Source organism: Phocoena sinus, chromosome 1 (assembly GCF_008692025.1).
Source record: "Phocoena sinus isolate mPhoSin1 chromosome 1, mPhoSin1.pri, whole genome shotgun sequence".
In the NCBI taxonomy this organism is placed as follows: Eukaryota; Metazoa; Chordata; class Mammalia; order Artiodactyla; family Phocoenidae; genus Phocoena; species Phocoena sinus.
This window is the reverse complement of record NC_045763.1, coordinates 43,878,858-43,898,104: the sequence shown is the minus strand read 5'-3', so window position 1 is coordinate 43,898,104 and position 19,247 is coordinate 43,878,858. Positions and strand designations below refer to the sequence as shown.

Sequence of the window (19,247 nt, the reverse complement as noted above, 5' to 3'; positions counted from 1 at the left end):
TGTGACACAATAAATTCCCTTTGTTTAAGCCACCCAGTTAGTGGTATTTTGTTGCAGCAGCCCTAGCAAACTAGCACAGTTGTGAACTTTCAGAAGTAGAGGACTCGTGCTTTGGGAAAATAACCTCAAAAAAGAACGAAAAAACCCCCAAAAACAAAGATACCTTTTTAAAAGCACGAGCTAGGGTGCAGCAGAATGCAGTTAAAACAGAAGGAACCAAGAATACCCATCCTTGCCAATATCCCACAGGCTTATGAACAGTGTTGAGGGAATCCTTTACGCTTCCAATGGGCTTAGAGAAAGACACAGTAGTTAGAAAAGTGGATAACTTGCCAAGGGACTACCTGGAATGGCAAAGAAATGGCAGACAGGCAAAGGTATACATTTCTGTGGGATTACCCATGCCACAGAACTACATGAAATTGAGTGTAACATAACAGCACAAAACTACTGGACAGTGCCTATGACTGACATATCAATAGATAGTGTACTACAATATAAAATGAAAGAGAGACCTGGAAACACTGACCCTCATTCTCAAAAAGACAAAGATTATGATATAATAAGACCCTCAGGTCATTAGAATTAGTACCATGGAAAAGATGGACAGAATCTAAGAGATATGAACCGACTGAGAAAGGGTTAATAATCCTGGATTTTAAATTACTGGATAATACTGGACTTGCCTAGAAGACCAAGATGAAATTGTCTGCCATGAGCCAGGTCAGTCAGTGTTTCTCAACAAAGGCAGTCTTGACATTTTGGGTGGGCCAATTCTTCACTGGGCAGCATTGTCCTGTTTAACACAGGACATTTAGCAGTCCTCGTCCCAGATTACTAAATGCCATTAGTGACCCTAGTCATTATGACCACTAGAAATAACCCACCACATTCCAAACGTCTTCTAAGTATCTTCCTTAGTTCTCTGAGCTACAGGCTCAGATGAGTGAAGTCAGTTCTAGAAATAAAGATAATTATATATTTGTACATGTGAACTTCTTATATTGCTGAAGTATCAGACCATATACCTTCATTACCATAACTAACACAATCTATTGCATTTATTTAACTTATTCTCCATTTTCCCAAACTACAATGTAAACTCCATGGAACAATGAATGAAAGTATTGTTAATACTGATATCACAGTGCCTGAAATAACATAGGTACTCGATAAATGCTTATTGCTTCCTGGATTAGTAAAATGATTGCACAAACGAATATATGAATGGAGAAACAAACATTAATGTGCACTTATCAAGGAAGGGCTATATCATACATGCTCAAATTCACAACTCCAACAGTCACAAACACATTTTAAGCAGTTTATTAATAATAGTGACCTCAAGTCTTATAGGTCAAATGGTTATGAATGACCTTAAATGACAGGATCTGTATGATCCAACTAACTGTAAAGAGACAAATTATGATGATTTATAATACATATGCTATATAATGTTCCAGCGAAATATTGGTTAAAATGTTCCGTTTGTGTGTAATTTTCTTTAATGTGGCACTTCTGGGTTCCAATCTCAACTTTATCATTCACTAGCCGAATAATTTTAAATCTCTGAGGCTCAGTTTTTCCTCATATGTAAAACTGAAATATTAATATCCTCCATGTAAGGTTTTTATGAAGATTAAATGAGATAACCCATGTAAAATGTAGCACATTATAGGTACTAAATATACGATGGTGCCCTTAGATCCCTTTCCTTTTAAAATTTTCCACTCATGGCTTTCCAGATAACAAACCCTACTACGAAATTTATGAACAAGCTTCATATTCAGTACCTTTTTTTGTGCCTATTTATACCCCCTTACAGTGTGAATAACACTCCACTGCAATTCTTGAAAATTCAAATCATCAAATGCTCACTTATTTCTTTCCAAATTAGAAAGAATGATGTCCCAAGTCTTCAAAAAGCCCTGTAATTATGACAGAAATAACTGCCTTGCAAGAATAAAAACCAGGAGAGGAAAGTGCTTGTGACTGACCAATATCCAGCCACTCACAAAGACCAGTGACAGTAATAACTTGTAAAAATTCTTAAGTGCAAAAGAGTACTTTACCCTTGCATATTAACAAATACCAAAATCAATGTAATAAGAACTAAAGCAGTTCAATCAGATTCGAACCCTGCTTCTGTCTAAACACCTGCTGCAACTTTGCTGTTATTAATTGAAAACAATAATTATCAGAGTCATTTTAAGAGTGTATCTGGCTCCAAAGGGTCCCTGACCAAACCTTCAAACTTTATTTCCAAGTGAGGCTATATAAACAGAAAGAGTTGTAAGGAAATAAGATTCAACATAAAACCTTAAACTTGTATGAAGTTATCAGATTCATATCCTTTACTATATTCTGAATTAATTTTTTATATATCCTGTTATTACCTTGTAAATAACACACTTATAATGCATTATAAGAGTAATATGTGGGTTAAAAGTGCTAATTTGTAAAAAGGCAAGCAATTAAAACATATCCCTATTTTTGTAACCATACTCTGGTCATTCTTGATTTAAAAAGTTTTTTATTATAGAAATTTTCAATCATATAAAAGTATACATAACAGCATAACAAAACCCCAAGTGCCCATTACCCAGGTGAGACCGTTATCAAAGTCAATCCTCACCCACTTCTCTCCCATTTAATCATTCTGAAATACATTTCAGGTACCATTTAATCTTTAAATATTTCAATATATAATCTCTGAAACATAGGGACTATTTTAACATAACAAAACCACACACCTTAAAAATGAACAATTTCTTAATATCAAATATCCAAGCAGTATCAACATTTTAAAAAGTCACATATATATTTTTAATAGACTTTATTTTTTAGGGTAGTTTGGGGTTCACAGCAAAATTAAGCTGAAGGTACAGAGATTTTCCATATACCCCCTACCCTGGCTACGTGCCTAGCCTCTGCCATTATCAGCATCCCCCACCAGAATGGTACATTTTTTACAATCAATCTACACTGATACATCATTATCACCTAAAGTCCATAGTTACATGAGGGTTTACTCTTGGTCTTATACATTCTATGGGTTTGGATAAATGTATAATAACTTTTATGCACCATTATAGTATCATACAGAGTACTTTCACTCCCCTAAATATCTGTGCTCTGCCTATTTATCCTTCCCTCTCCACTAACCCCTGTAAATCACCAATCTTTTTGTCTCCATAGTTTTGCCTTTTCCAGAATGTAATATAGTTGGAATCATACAGTATATAGCCCTTTCGGATTGGCTTCTTTCACTTAATAATATGCATTTAAGATTCCTCCATTTCTTTTTAAGGCTTGATAAGCTCATTTCTTTTTAGCACTGAATATTCCTTTTTCTGGATGTACCACAGTTTATCCATTCTCCTCCTGAAGGACATCTTGGTTCCTTTCAAATTTTGGCAATTGTGAATAAAGCTGCTATAAACATTCACATACAAGTTTTTGTGTGAACATATAAGTTTTCAACTCATTTATATAAATACCTAGGAGTATGATTGCCAGACTGTATGGTAAGCCTATGTTTCTCTTTGTAAGAAACTGCCAAACTGTCTTCCAAAGTGGCTGTACCATTTTGCATTCCCACCAGCAATAAATGAGAGTTCCTGTTGCTCCACATCCTCACCATCATTTGGTGATGTCAGCATTCTGGATTTTGACCATTCTAATTAAGTGTGTAGTAGTACCTCATTGTTGTCTTAATTTGCATTACTCTTATGACGTGGGCAACTATTCATATGCTTATTTGCCATCGTATATCTTCTTTCATGGGGTGTCTGTTAAGGTCTTTGGCCCACTTTTAAATTGAGTTGTTTCTTTTCTTATTGAGTTCTCTGTATATTTTGGATAACACTTCTTTATTGGAAATGGCTTTTGCAAATATTTTTCCCCAGTCTTTGGTTTGTCTTTTCATTCTCTTCACAAGTTATTTCACAGAAGTTTTTAATTTGAATCAAGTCCAGCTTATCAATTCTTATCATGGATTGAGCTTTTGGCATCTAAAAACTCATCACCAAATCCAAGGTCATCCAGATTTTCTCCTACATTATCTTCTAGGAGTCTTATATTTTTGCATTTTACATTTAGGACTGTGATCTATTTTGAGTAAATTTTTGTGTAAGGTGTAAGATCTGCATCTAGACTCAATCTGTTGCATGCAGATGCCCAGTTTGCCCATTGTATTGCCTCTGTTCCTTTGTCAAAGATAAGTCAACTATATTTCTGTGGGCCTTTTCCTGGGATCTCTCTTCTGTTCCACTGATCTGTCTATTCTTTTGCCAATGCCAAACTGTCTTGCTTACTACAGCATTATAGTAAGTCTCGAAGTCTGGTGGTGCCAGTCTTCCAACTTTATTCTTCTTCAATACTGTGTTGCCTACACTGGATTTTTAGTCTCTATATACAAACATTAGATTCAGTTTGTGGATATACACTAAATAACTTGCTGGAATTTTGGTTGGGATTGGGATTGCACTGAATCTATAGATCAATCTATAGAACTGACATCTTGACAATATTGCGTATTCCAATCCATGAACATGGAGTATCTCTCATGAGAGTTCTGTAGTTTTCCTTACATAAATCTTGTACATACAACATATTTTGTTAGATTTATACCTAAGTATTTAGTCTTGGGGGTGCTAACATCAATGATATCATGTTTTTAATTTCGATTTCTACTTATTCATTGCTGGTATATAGGAAAGCAATTGACTTTTGCATATTAACCTTATTATCTGGCACCCTTGCTGTAATCACTTATTGGTTCCAGGAGGGGTTTTTTGGTCAATGTTTTCAGATTTTCTACATAGATGATTATGCTATCTGTGAACAAAGACACGGGTTTATTTCTTTCTTCCCAATCTGCATACCTTTTATTTCCTTTTCCTGTCTTATTGCCTGAGCTAGGACTTCCAGTATGAATGTTGAAAAGCAGTGGTGAGAGGGCACATCTTGCCCCATTCACGATCTTAGTGAGAATGCTTCAAGTTTCACACTATTTATTATATCAGCTGTCAGTTTTTTGTAGATGTTCTTTATCATGTTGAGGAAGTTCCTCTCTCTTCCTTATCTACTAACAGTTTTATAATGAATGGGTGTTACATTCTGTCAAATGGTTTTTCCTGCATCTGTTGATCACATGGTTTTTCTTCTTTAGCCTATTGATGTGATGGATTAAAATTAATTAATTTACTAATGTTAAACTAGCCTTGCATAACTAGGATAAATCCCACTCAGTCATGGTATATGATTATTTTTATACACTGTTGGATTCAATTTGCTAATATTTTGTTGAGGATTTTTGCATCTATGTTCATGAAAGATATTGGTCCATAGTTTTCTTATAATGTCTTTGTCTAGTTTTGTTATTAGAGGAATGCCGGCTTCACAGAATGAGTATGGAAGTATTCCCTCTGGTTCTATCTTCTAAAGGAGATTATGGAGGAGTGGTATAATTTCTTCCTCAAATGTTTGGATTCAGCAATGAACCCACCTGGGCTTGGTGCTTTCTGACTTGGAAGGTTATTAATTACTGACCTAATTTCTTTAATAGACATAAGCCTATTCACATTGTCTACTGCTTCTTGTGTGAATTTTGGCAAATTGTGTCTTTCAAGGGATTGGTCCATTTCTTCTGAGTTACCAACTTTGTGGACATAGAGTTGTGCATAGTATTCCTCTATTACCCTTTTAATGGAATGTGTAATGATGTTCCTTCTTTCATTTCTGATATTAGTAACTTGGGTCCACTCTTTTTTCTTAATGAGCCTGTCTAGAGGCTTATTAATTTTATTGCTCTTTTCAAAGACCAGCTTTTGGTTTCACTGATTTTTCTCTACTGACCTCCTGTTTTCAATTTCATTGATTTCTACTCTAATTTTTAATATTTCTTTTCTTCTGATTATTTTGGATTTAATTTGCTCTTCTTTTTCTAGTTTATTAAGGTGGACACTTAGATGACTGACTTCAGGTCTTTCTTTTCTAATATATGCATTCAATGCTGTATGAGTCTTATATTTTTAATATAGTGTTTTTATTAAGCTTTTATGAATATATTTAAATTTTTAATTTTATTTAGTTTTTTAATGTTATACTTGAATCAAGAATCAAATAAGGTCCACACTTTATGACTGGTGAATTTGTCTCAAGTCTCTTTTAATATATAGGTTCTCCTTCAAAAATATTTTACTGAAGGGAGTTCTCTGGTGGCCTAGTGGTTAGGATTCCGGGCTTTCACTGCTGTGGCCCATGTTTAACCCCTGGTCAGGGAACTGAGATCCCACAAGCCACATGGCCAAAAAAATAATAATAATGAAAAGGATTTTTAAAAATTTTTAAATAGTGTATGATACAGTGTTTTAAAAAAAACACACACACAAAGATTTTATTGAAGAAATTGAGTCATTTGTCCTGTACTTTCCCACAATCTGGATTTCATCGATTGCCTTCTTGTGGTGTTGGTTAACGTGAGTTTCTCTCTGTATTTCCTAAAATTGATTGCAAAATCTAGACATTTGATCAGACTTGAGTTTGACTTTTTTGGGCAAGATTATTTTACAGATCCTGACTTGTTTTTAATTGAATCAATATTAAGAACCACTCTAAGAATTAAAAACAGAGAGGAAAAGAGAATAATTATCCAAAATTCCACCAAACAAAATGATCCATTTTCAGTTTTACACATTCCTCTTAGATATACTTATTTGTATGCCCAAGAATAATCTTTATAATTAAAAACAAAGTATAACTATGAGTTTGCATTTTATTTTACTCATACATCATCATAAGTATTTTCCATACAGCTTTATAAAAATTTTTAATGGTGGAATCAAATTACATTATTATATTTAACTTATCACTATCCAATTTTGTACAGAAATTATTTCAAATTTATTTACTATTTTAAGTAACACTAGGGCTTCCCTGGTGGTGCAGTGGATAAGAATCTGCCTGCCAATGCGCAGGACACAGGTTCGATCCCTGGTCTGGGAAGAGTCCACATGCCACGGAGCAGCTAAGCCCGTGTGCCATAACTACTGAGCCTGTGCTCTAGAGCCTGCGAGCCACAACTATGGAAGTCCGTATGCCTAGAGCCCATGCTCCGCAACAAGAGAAGCCACTGCAATGAGAAGACTGCGCACCGCAATGAAGAGTAGCCCCGGGGCTTCCCTGGTGGCGCAGTGGTTGAGAGTCTGCCTGTCGATGCAGGGGACACAGGTTCGTGCCCCGGTCCGGGAAGATCCCACATGCCGCGGGGTGGCTGGGCCCATGAGCCATGGCTGCTAAGCCTGCGTGTCTGGAGCCTGTGCTCTGCAATGGGAGAGGCCACAACAGTGAGAGGCCCATGAACCGCAAAAGAAAGAGTAGCCCCAACTCGTCACAACTAGAGAAAGCCCTTATGCAGCAACACAGACCCAACACAGCCAAAAAAATTAATTAAATAAAATTTAAAAATTAAAAACAAAAAAGTAACACTAAAATGACCATCTTTTTGATTACAAACCTCGTTCTTCGGAATTATTTCCCCCAAAAGGAATTAATAACTCTAAGAATTGATACATACAGCTTTTTGAATATAATCATGCTGATTTCAACGTAACATCACCTTCATTGTGTATTATCAACATTTTCTGGTTTTTTGCTATTTAGGCATAATTTTAATTTCTACTTCTTAATATAAATTTAAATATTTCTCCACTGTTAATAACCCACTCAAACATTTCTTTTGCCCTTTTATATATTGAAAATGTGATGAATGCATTATATAGCTAAGACACATTGTTAGCTGACATCCTATAACCACCTTCTGATTTGTTTTATCAAAGGAAGCACTGATTTAAGACTCAATATCCTAATCTGAGTTTTTCTATTAATTCTGTTTTGATTTAGAAAAATTGTGACCCACCTAGATGAAATGTACCGATTCCTAGAAACACAAAACCTACCAAGTCTGAATCAGGAAGAAATAGAAAATCTGAATACATCTATAGCAAACAGATTGAATCAGTAATCAAAAACCTCCTAACAAAGAAAAGCTCCAAATCAGAGGGCATCACTGGTAAATTCTATCAAACATTTTTTATGTTTTGGCCATGCTGTGTGGTATATGGGATCTTAGTTCCCGACCAGGGATCAAACCCATGCTGCCTGCAGTGGAAGCGCAGAGTCTTAACCACTGGACTGCCAGGGAAGTCCCTACCAAACATTTAAGAACATCAAATCTTAAACTCTTCCAAAAAACTGAAAGGCAAGGAATATTTCCTAACTCACTCTATGAGGCCAGCATTACTGATACCAAAGCCAGACAAATACATTACAAGAAAACTAGAGACCAATATCCCTTTTGAACACTGATGCAAAAAATCCTCAACAAAATACTAGCAAACCAAATTCAGCAACACATAAAAAGGATTATATATTATAACCAAGTGGGATTTTTTTCCTTGAATGCAAGGATGGTTCAACAAAGGAAAATTAGTCAATGTAATACACAACATTAAATGAATGAAAAAAGATCCACATGATCACTGATACAGAAAAAGCACAACAAAATTCAACATGCTTACATGATAAATACACTAAACAAACTTAGAATAGAAGGAAAGTACCTCAACATAATAAGGGCCACATATAAAAAACCCAAAACTAACATCATATGCAACAGTGAAAGACAGAAAGCTTTTCGTCTCAGACAGGAACAAGACAAGAATATGCACTTTTGCCACTTGTATTCAAACTCAGTTTTGGAAGTTTAGCCAGAGCAAATAGGCAAGGAAACCAAATAAAAGGCATTCAAATTGGAAATTAAGAAGTAAAATTATCTCTGTTCACAGATGGCACATACAAAACCCTAAAGATTGTACGCACGCGCACACACACACACACACAACGTAAGAACTAATAAGCAAATTCAGCAAGGTTGCAGGATACAAAGTCAACACGCAAAAAGCACTTGTATTTCTGTACACTAAGAATGAACAAGCCAAAAGTAAGATAAGTCAGACAGAGAAAGGCAAATACTGTATAATACGGCTTATATGTGGAGCCTAAAAAATAATACAAATGAGTGTACATGCAAAATGGAAACAGATCTAACAGATGCAAAAAACAAACTAGTGCTTACCAAAGGGGAAAAGGAGAGGGGGAGGGGAAAATTAGGGGTACAGGATTAAGTGATACAAACTACTATGTATAAATTAGATAAGCAATAAGGATATATTCCATAGCACAGGGAATCATAGCCACTACCTTATAATAACTTTTAATGGAGTATAATCTGTAAAAATACTGATTCATTATGCTATACACCTAAAATTAATATAATATTGTAAATTAAGTATACTTCAATAAAAAAATTTTTAATAATAATGAACAAGGACTTCCCTGGTGGTCCAGTGGTTAAGACTCCGTGCTTCCACTGCAGTGGGTGTGGGTTTGATCCCTGGTGGGGGAACTAAGATCTCACATGTCATGCGGTGCAGCCAAAAAAAAAAAAAAAAGTTAAAAAAAAAAAATGAACAAGCCAAAAAATGAAAGAAGACAATTCCATTTACAATAGCATCAAGAAGAATAAAATACTTAGGAATTAAATTAACTCAGAAAATGACAGACTTGTACACTGAAGACAACAGAAGACTGACAAAAAAATTTCAAGAAGAAATGCCATGTCCGTGGATCAGAAGACTTAGCATTGTTAAGATGTCAATATTACCCAAAGTGATCTTCAGATCCACTGCGATCCCTATCAAAGCCCCAAAGACTTTCTTTCAGAAACAGAAAAATCCATCCTTAAATTCATTCATAAGGAATCTCAAGGGATCCCAAACAGCCAAAATAATCTTGACTAAGAACAAAGTTGGAAGATTCATATTTGATGGTTTCAAAATTTACTACAAAAAAAAAAAATTTACTACAAAGCTACAGTAATCAAAACAGTGTGATAGTAGTATAAATAATGACACAAAGAAGAGAATAAAACAGAGAACACAGAAATAAATGTATAGATAGTCAAATGATTTTTGACATGGGTGCCAAGACAATTCAATGGCAAAAAAAGTCTTTTCAACAAATGGTGTTGAGGGTCTTCCCTGGTGGTGCAGTGATTAAGACTCTGCACTCCGAATGTAGGGGGGCCGGGTTCGATCCCTGGTCAGGGAACTAGATCTCACATCCATGTTGCAACTAAGAGTTCGCATGCCACAACTAAGGAGCCTACCTGTTGCAACTAAGACCCAGTGCAACCAAATTTAAAAAAAAAAAAATGGTGTTGGGAAAACTAGATATCCACATTCAAAAGAATAAAAGAATGAAACTAGACTCTTATCTTACACCATATACAAAAATTAACTGAAGTGGATCAAACACCTAAATGTAAGTGCTAAAGCTATAAAACTCTTAGAAAAAACATAGGGAAAATGCTTCATGACATTTGATCTGCCAGTGCTTTCTTAGATGTGACACGAAAAGCACAGACAACAAAAGAAAAAACAGGTAAGTTGAACTTCATCAAGATTTAAAACTTTGGGGCTTCCCCGGTGGCGCAGTGGTTGAGAGTCCGCCTGCCGATGCAGGGGATGCAGATTCGTGCCCCAGTCCGGGAAGATCCCACATGCCACGGAGTGGCTGGGCCCGTGAGCCATGGCCGTTGAGCCTGCACGTCCGGAGCCTGTGCTCCGCAGCGGGAGAGGCCACAACAGTGAGAGGCCCACATACCGCAAAAAAAAAAAAAGATTTAAAACTTTGGTGCATCAAAGGGCATTACTGACAGAGTGAAAAAGCAACTCAAGGAATGGGAGAAAATATTTGCAAATCAAGATCTCTGATAGGAATCTGATATCCAGAATATGTAATGAACTCTACCACTCAATAACAAAAACCAATACTTTATACAGAAACACAGTCAACTTTCCATAAAGATATAATTAAAATAATAAGTTATCATTTAGGGATAACACACTATATACAGTGGTAGGTAACATATTTATTACTTCTAATATTCATAATTCATTCATTCAACAGATCTTTATTATATGTAATTGTGCAACTTAAGTGTTTTCACCTTTATTTTACAGATGATGAAAGTGCCTTGTGCCCAAGATCATGAAGAAGCTAATAAATGGCTGTGAAGTATTCTAAACCTAGGTTTGTTTAGAAATATTGATCTCTTCTGCTCATTACAATGCTCTTAACACCACAATTCGACCCACTTTCAGTCTGAGAAATTACTACCTCTCTGCTTCCCAAGGAGTATAGCCAGTGGCTATGTTTTAACACCAGAGGACAGAAAAACCTTGAGAAAATTGATCTCTGAAGTTATAAGCCAACAGATTATCTTAATGTAATTAAGGGTCTTATAAAGACCTTGTAATTCAGGCTCTTATAAAGGTTATTCTGTATTCACCACCAAAATTCCCAAATGCTAAACAAAACTTACTGTAATGCCAGTTATTCAAAAGTAAATTGCAACTAATTTAATATATAACTTCATTTAAAATAACAAATTGCCATCTAATAAAATACAAATCAGATATTTTTCACCCTTCTTTTTGAATGAAGTATAAAATTTGCTTTGAAAACATGGTATAAATACAGATGTTCCTCTCAGAAATGCTAAGAAAATAACATAAAAATCACCATAAAACCTAACGAGTTTTTAATTTTTATCCTCTCCACTACACCTATGGGGAAAAAGCATGAGTTATACAGCCAAAAAAACCTTGGTTGGTTCATAGTATCTCAGTTTCTTCAACTGTAAAATAAGGATAATATCACCTTTTACAAAGGTTTACTAGAAATAAACAAACTAGATAATAAACAAATTACAGAGTATGTACTAAATAAATGTTAGCTCCCTTCTGATTCTCTTTTAGCTGTCTGCCCAGGAACTCTGTGGTCATAGTCCCGGTGTTGCTAGAGAAGCGGCCCTAGCACTACAGACCTCAATTTCATCACTCTCTTATTCTGTTTGTTCCTAAAACCATTGCATATTGCTTTGGAGTGTGGACTCTGGAAGTCAAAGAATCTGAGTTTGATTCCTAACTCTAGTTATTGGCTGTGTGATTTCTGAACAAGTTAATCGTTTTAGACCTATTGTCAAATGTGGATTATAACACTACCTACCTCATAAGGAGTTACATATATTAAATAGGATAAGATGAGCAGCTTTTAGAAAAGTGGCTAGCACATGATAAACACTCAATGAATATCACCTATCTCATTCTCCTTGCCGCCACTAGCACCACCATCACCATCTGTCTGCTTCCAACTGCAAAGCATCTGCAGCTTTGTAATTGTTTTGTTACTTATTTCATATACTTAAGATTTGTCATCTATAGAAACGTGAACAGTATGTTTTAATAGAGTGGCCATCTTTCTACCTTCTTTTGCATCTCTTTGGTTAAAACCAGAACACTAAGCAATAAATAATTCTCACTGAATGAATCAATGAGTAAACAAATAAACGGAAATGGATGAACAGATGGCAACACAGATTGGCCCTATAGGACTTTACTTGTTTCTCCATTCAAAAGTGCTTGTATTGCTAAGATAATGTAACAAGCTCAAAATGTCTCCAAAGAAAAATACTGACCCTATCCCATGAAGTCAGGACTGGACTAGTATAAACTGGCTGAAAGTTTGATACAAAGTCTTACAGGGCTATGAAAATTTCCATTTTCTACTAGGCTTTACTTTCCCACTCCAACATAACTAATTCTCTTTTCTGAAACCTTCATCACCTATCCCTATTTCACCTTCTCTCAATGTTTATATTTCCTATATGAAGTATGAGCCAAGGATATAGAAATTTCTTAATGCTCTCACCACTAAATACAAAAATCTACCTCTGTCTTTCCCCACCTTTCTTCCCCTTGTTGAAAACCTAACCCTCAACAGATGAATAGATCCCATCCCTTTGACCTTCTCAAAAACTTTTCTCTTCCTTTGATCAATCCCCTTTTCTCCTAAAACAACTTGCCTAGAGGATCATTCATGATTTTATATAAATACAGTAGTTTCTCCCATCCTTAAAAAAAATTCACCCATAATAACCATCTTCATTGAATAATTGCCCCAATTTCTTCTGTTCTCCCTTAGTAAAACCTGAAAAGGACATCTCAATCTCCTCTCTTCTTATTCCATTTTCAACCCATTCTGGCTTCTGTATGCACAGCTCAACCAAGATTGCTTTTATCAATGACCCTGATGTAGTCAAGTCCAGTGGGCCCTTTCCTGTCCACAAATTATTGACCCTGATCAGCATTTGGCATAGGTGATAATCCCTATCCTTTGACAAACTACATTCTTCTTTTGACTTCCGAGACAACACATTTTCTTGGTTTTCTGCCTGTCTCTCTGGCCACTCCTCAGTCACTTGTACTGGGTCCTCCTTCTCCACTTGACCTCAGCGGCTCAGCCCTGGGCCCTTTCTCTTTCCTCTGTACACTCTTCCCTAGGTGAGCTCATCCATTCCCATGGCTTCTCTCTGCACTCCCTACATGAGCTGCAAAGGCCAACATGATCTATTCCCTGATCTCCTCTCCAACCTCTTTTTATGTGACCTCTCTTACTTGCTATACTTTAACCACACTGTATTCCTTTCAGTTTCGTGAATAGGTGCTTTCCTACCTCAGAGACTGTGTCCATGATGTTTACTCTTCCCGAAGCATTCTTCTCTCTGTTCTTTGAATGGCTGACTCCTCAAATTTCATGTATCACCTAAAATTTTGTCATTTCTCAGAAGACTTTCCAGACCTTCCTCCCCTTCTCCGTTTTTAATATTATCCCTCCTTGTTAATTTCTTTCATATCCCTTATCACAATTTGTAATTCTGTTTGTTTGCTTTTGGTTATTTCCACTAATCTTTACGTGAGGGTAGGGATCATAATGTCATTAGTATAAACTCAGCACCCAGCACAGTGACAGACAAATAACAAGCACTCAGTGTTTGTTGAAAAAATTAATGATCTGGGATTCATATATTTGTTCATTAACAAACATTTATTGAGCACTACGCTAGATGCTGGGGATACAAAGAGAAATCATAATCACAAGATTCTTACATACAAACGGGGGAGAAAGACAAAGACAATACTGTATGATAAGTGTTATGACATGGATGAGATTGACTTTTAGCCAACACAGCCTTTTGAAGGGTGTGAATGGAAAATATTTTCTAGTTTCATTAGAACTCAAGATTAATCCAAAATGTTGATCCTGTTTTACCATGCCAGAATGGTTAAACTCATAATATCAATGATAAGACAGGACAAACAGGTTTTCAGGCAGAGTATGAGGGAAACTAAATTACCATGCAATATTCTATTTAAAGCATCTGTTTCTTACTCTCACATCTATTGTTTCTCATCAATAGGTAAGTAAATAGACAATTAGGAAAATAAGCTTGTTTTGGTTTGAATCTATCTTTAGTAGGAAAAACATACATGACTAACTTAAAATATTTTCCAAAGTCCTTACATCCCTTATATTCTGTATTTGATGCCATCATCCAAAGTCTCAAGGTGTTGTATAAAAAGATGTTCTGCTGCATTAAGAGATAGTATTCATTTCTTCATTTATCCAACTAATATTCAGTAAACACCTATTATGTGCTAAAGCTGTGGATACAGTAGCAATCGAGGCAGATAAAATCCTTACCCTTTTGGAGCTTTAGACTCAAAATAATAAACATGAAAATACATAAACAGAAAAATTGAAAATTCACTAGATCATTTCTAGAATTGATAATCAAGAAACAGCTAAATAATTCCACTGAAATACATTTTAAGTGTATAGTTTAATACTCATAGATATTTGTGAAAGAATTTAAAGTGGATATGTCTAAGAAAATGAAAGTATCTGCAAAACAAATACCTGATAAAGAACTTGAATCAAAATATAAAAAAGAACTTTTAAAATTCAACAAGAAAACAAACAACCCAATTAAAAGATGGGCAAAAGATCTGAATAGACACTTCACCAAAGAAGACACACAGATGGCAAATAAGCATATGAAAAGATGTTCATTATCATATGTCATTAGGGAGGTGTAAATTAAAACAAAAATGAGAGGGGACTTCCCAGGTGGTCCAAGTGGCTAAGACTCATGCTCCCAATACAGGGGGCCCAGGTTCGATCCCTGGTCAGGGAACTAGATTCCACGTGGCACAACTAAGAGTTCACATGCTGCACCTAAAGATCCTGCATGCCGCAACTAAGACCCGGGGCCACCAAATAAATAAATAAATAAATAAATAAATATTTTTTTAAAAATGAGAAACTACCCCTATTAAAATGTCTAAAATCTGGGAATTCCCTGGTGGCCCAGTGGTTAGGACTCCTTGCTCTCACTGCTGAGGGCAGAGGTTCAATCCCTGGTAGGGGAACTAACATCCCACAAGCCACATGGCATGGCCAAATAAATAAATTAATTAAATAAAATGTCTAAAGTCCAAACCTGACAAGACCAAATTCTGCTGAGGATGTAGAACAGCAAGAATTCTCATTCATTGCTGATGGGAATGCAAAAGTGGTACAGCCACTCTGGCAGACTGTTTGGCAGTTTCTTACAAAGAGAAACACAGACTTACCATACTCTCCAGTAATCATACTCCTACATATTTACACAAAGTAAAAACTTACATCCACTCAAAAACCTGCACACGAATATTTATAACAGCTTTACTTATAATTGCCTAAAACAGAAATTAACCAAGATGTCTTTCAACAGCTGAATGAATAAACAAACTTGTGGTATACTCATACAATAGGACACAATTCAGCAATTTTAAAAAATGAGGTATCACGTCACAAAAAGACATGGAGGCTCCTTGACACTGGTTTCAGCAATGACCTAAAAAAGCAAAAATAAACAAGTGGGAGTACATCAAACTACAAACCTTCTACACAGTAAAAGCCGTCAACAAAAAGGCAACATATGGAAAGGGAGAAAATATTTGAAAGTCATATATCTGATAAGGGGTTAATAACCAAAATGTACAAAGAATTTATACAGCTCAATAGGAAGAAAACAATCTAATCTAAAAATGGGCAGAAGACATGAATAGACATTTCTCCAAGAAGATATATTAATGTCCAACAGGTATGTGAAAAGGTGCTCAATGTCAGTAATCACCAGGGAAATGCAAATCAAAACCACAATGAGTTATCAACTCATACCGGTCACAGTGGTTATTATCAAAAAGGCAACAAATAACAAATGTTGGCAAGGATGTAATAAAGAGAACCCTTGCACACTGTTGGTGGGAATGAAAATTGATGCAGACACTACAGAAAACAGTATAGAGGTTGCTCAAAAAAAATAAAAATAGAACTACCATATGACCCAGAAATTCCACTTCTAGGTATTTATACAAAGAAAACAAAATTGCTAACTCAAATAGATACCTACACAATCATGTTCACCGCAGCATTATTTACAATAGCCAATATATGGAAACAACCTAGGTGTCCATCAATAGATAAATGGATAAAGAAATTCTGGTATGTATTTATGTATGTATGTGTACACACACACACACACACACACACACACACACACACACAATGGACTATTAGCCACAAAAAAGAATAAAATCTTGACATCTGCAACAACATGGATGCAACTTGAGGGCATTACATTAGTGAAAATAAGTAAGACAGAGAAAGACAAATACCAGACAAGCTCACTTATATGTGGAACCTAAAAACTACCAAATCAAAACAAAACAACAACAAATAATGAGCTCACTGAATCAGAGAACAATTGGTGGTAGTTGCCAGAGGTGGGGTGAGGATGTATGTGAAACAGATGAAGGTGCTCAAAAGACACAAACTTGCAGTTATAAAATATATAAGTCATAGGGTGTAGTGCATGCCATCCTAACTATAGTTAATAATACTGTATTGCATATTTGAAAGTTGCTAAGAGGGTAAATCTTAAAAGTTCTCATCATAAGAAAATTTTGTAACTATGTATGGTACAGATGATAACTGGACTTGTGGTGATCATTTCACAGTATATAAAATATATACAAATATCGAATCATTATGTCATATACCTGAAACTAATATAATGTTATATGTAAATTATACTCAATTTTTTAAAAAGACAGGGAAGAATCTTCCCCACAGGGTCCTCCTTTTTCACGGTTGGTGGAGAGGAGGCCCTGACGGTGCCTGCTGGAGATGCAGCATTTGTAGTTGGGTAGTGGCCGTGCCCCTGGGACCATGACCCACTCCGTCACCCCCAGGACAGGAGGTGTTCCCAGACTGTTCCATGTGAGGGTCACCCTCCCACCCCGCAAAGTGGCTGACCGTTGGAATGAGAAGAGAGCCACATTCGGGGTATATGACATCGGGATCCTGGGAAACTTTGAAAAGCACCCCAAAGAACTGATCAAGGGCCCCATATGGCTTCGAGGCTGGAAGGGGAATGAATTGCAGCGTTGTATCCGAAAGAAGAGAATGGTTGGAAATTGGATGTTCACTGATGACCTGCACAACCTGAACAAACGCATCAGCTATCTCCACAAATGATTTAACTGACGTGGAAAGTACCGGTAGAAGAGAATGCTGGGAACTGTGGAAGAGGTGTATCTATCACCCAAGAGAAAGGGAAAGTACTTTTCCTTATGAGGAAGGGGATTTGTATGCTCTCAGGAATAAAATGGGACTTCTTTGAAAAAAAAAAGAAGGGGGCCTTCCCTGGTGGCGCAGTGGTTGAGAGTCCGCCTGCTGATGCAGGGGACACGGGTTTGTGCCCCAGTCCAGGAAGATCCCACATGCCGCGGAGTGGCTGGGCCCGTGAGCCATGGCCGCTGAGCCTGTGCTCCGCAACAGGAGAGGCCACAGCAGTGAGAGACCTGCGTACCGCACACACAAAAAAAAGAATCTTAAATGTATATTTCTAAGTCAAAGATGCCAGTCTGAAAGCCAACATAATGTATGATACTAACTATAAGACATTCTGGAAAAGCCAAAACTACAGAGCCAGTGAAAAGATCAGTAGCTTCCATGGTTCAGAGAAAATAAGGGAGAAATACATAAGTGGGGGACAAGGGACTTTTAGGGTAGTATAACTATTCTATATGATACTGTAATAGGATAGATAATATGCATTTATCAAACCCATAGAACTGTACAACACAAAGAGTAAACTCTAACAAAAACTATAGCATGTATTTCTTTTATAAAACTTTTGTTAATAACAATGTATCAATATTGGTTCATCAATTTCAATAATGTACCACACTAGTGCAAGATGTTAATAATGGGGTCGACTGGGGGGGGTGGGGGTATATATACGTTCTGTTCAATTTTTCTGCTGTAAAAATAGTCAATTCAATAAGGAAACAGTAGTCTTAAATGACACATTAGACCACTTGGACTTAATAGATATCTACAGGACATTCCATCTAAAAAAAACCGAATACACATTCTTTTCAAGTGCACATGGAACGTTCTCCAGGATAGATCATATGCTAGGCCACAAAACAAGTCTCAACAAATTTAAGAAGATAGAAATGATATCAATCATTTTTCCAACCATAATGGTATGAAACTAGAAATCAGCTACAGGAAAAAAAATGGGGAAAACACAAACACGTGGAGACTAAACAAGATGTTCCTAAAAAACCAATGGGTCAATGAAGAAATCAAAGAGAAAATCAGAAAATACCTTGAGGCAAATGAAAATGGAAACACAACTTTCCAAATATCTATGGGATGCAGCAAAAGCAGTTAAAGGAGGCAAGTTCATAGCGATACAGGCCTACCTCAAAAAAAGAGAAAACTCTCAAATAGAAACCTAAACTACCAACTAAAGGAATTAGAAAAAGAAGAACAAAGCCCAGGGTCAGTAGAAAACAGAAAATAATAAAGACCAAAGTGGATTTAAAGAAAATAGAAATTAAAAAGAAAAAACAAAAAACAGAAAAGACCAATGAAACCAAGAGCTGTTTTTCTAAAAAAGATAAACCAAATTGATAAACCAATAGTACCACTTATCAAGAAAATAAGAGAAAGGACCCAAATAAACAAAATAAGAAATGAAAGAGGACAAATAACAACTGATGCCACAGAGATACAAAAAATCATAAGAGAATATTATGAACAGTCATATGCCAATAAATTGGACAACCTAGAAAAAATGGACAAACTTCCAGAAACATATAACCTTCCAAGAATGAATCAGGAAGAAAGAGACAATGTGAACAGACCAATCACTAGTAGTG

The 19,247-nt window shown here is 36.0% G+C and overlaps 2 protein-coding genes across 3 annotated transcripts in view; one reads left to right on the top strand and one right to left on the bottom strand.

Annotated features, from left to right (window-relative positions):
- The window catches only part of ZFYVE9 (zinc finger FYVE-type containing 9), a 194,445-nt gene that overhangs the window by 88,258 nt on the left and 86,940 nt on the right, over window positions 1-19,247 (bottom strand). The gene's annotated exons all lie outside the window — the stretch shown is intronic.
- LOC116750596 (39S ribosomal protein L51, mitochondrial-like) lies at window positions 17,044-17,637 on the top strand. The gene has a single exon (XM_032625444.1). It carries the CDS (start codon window positions 17,242-17,244, stop codon window positions 17,548-17,550), a length of 309 nt encoding a protein of 102 aa, XP_032481335.1. The 5' UTR covers window positions 17,044-17,241; the 3' UTR covers window positions 17,551-17,637.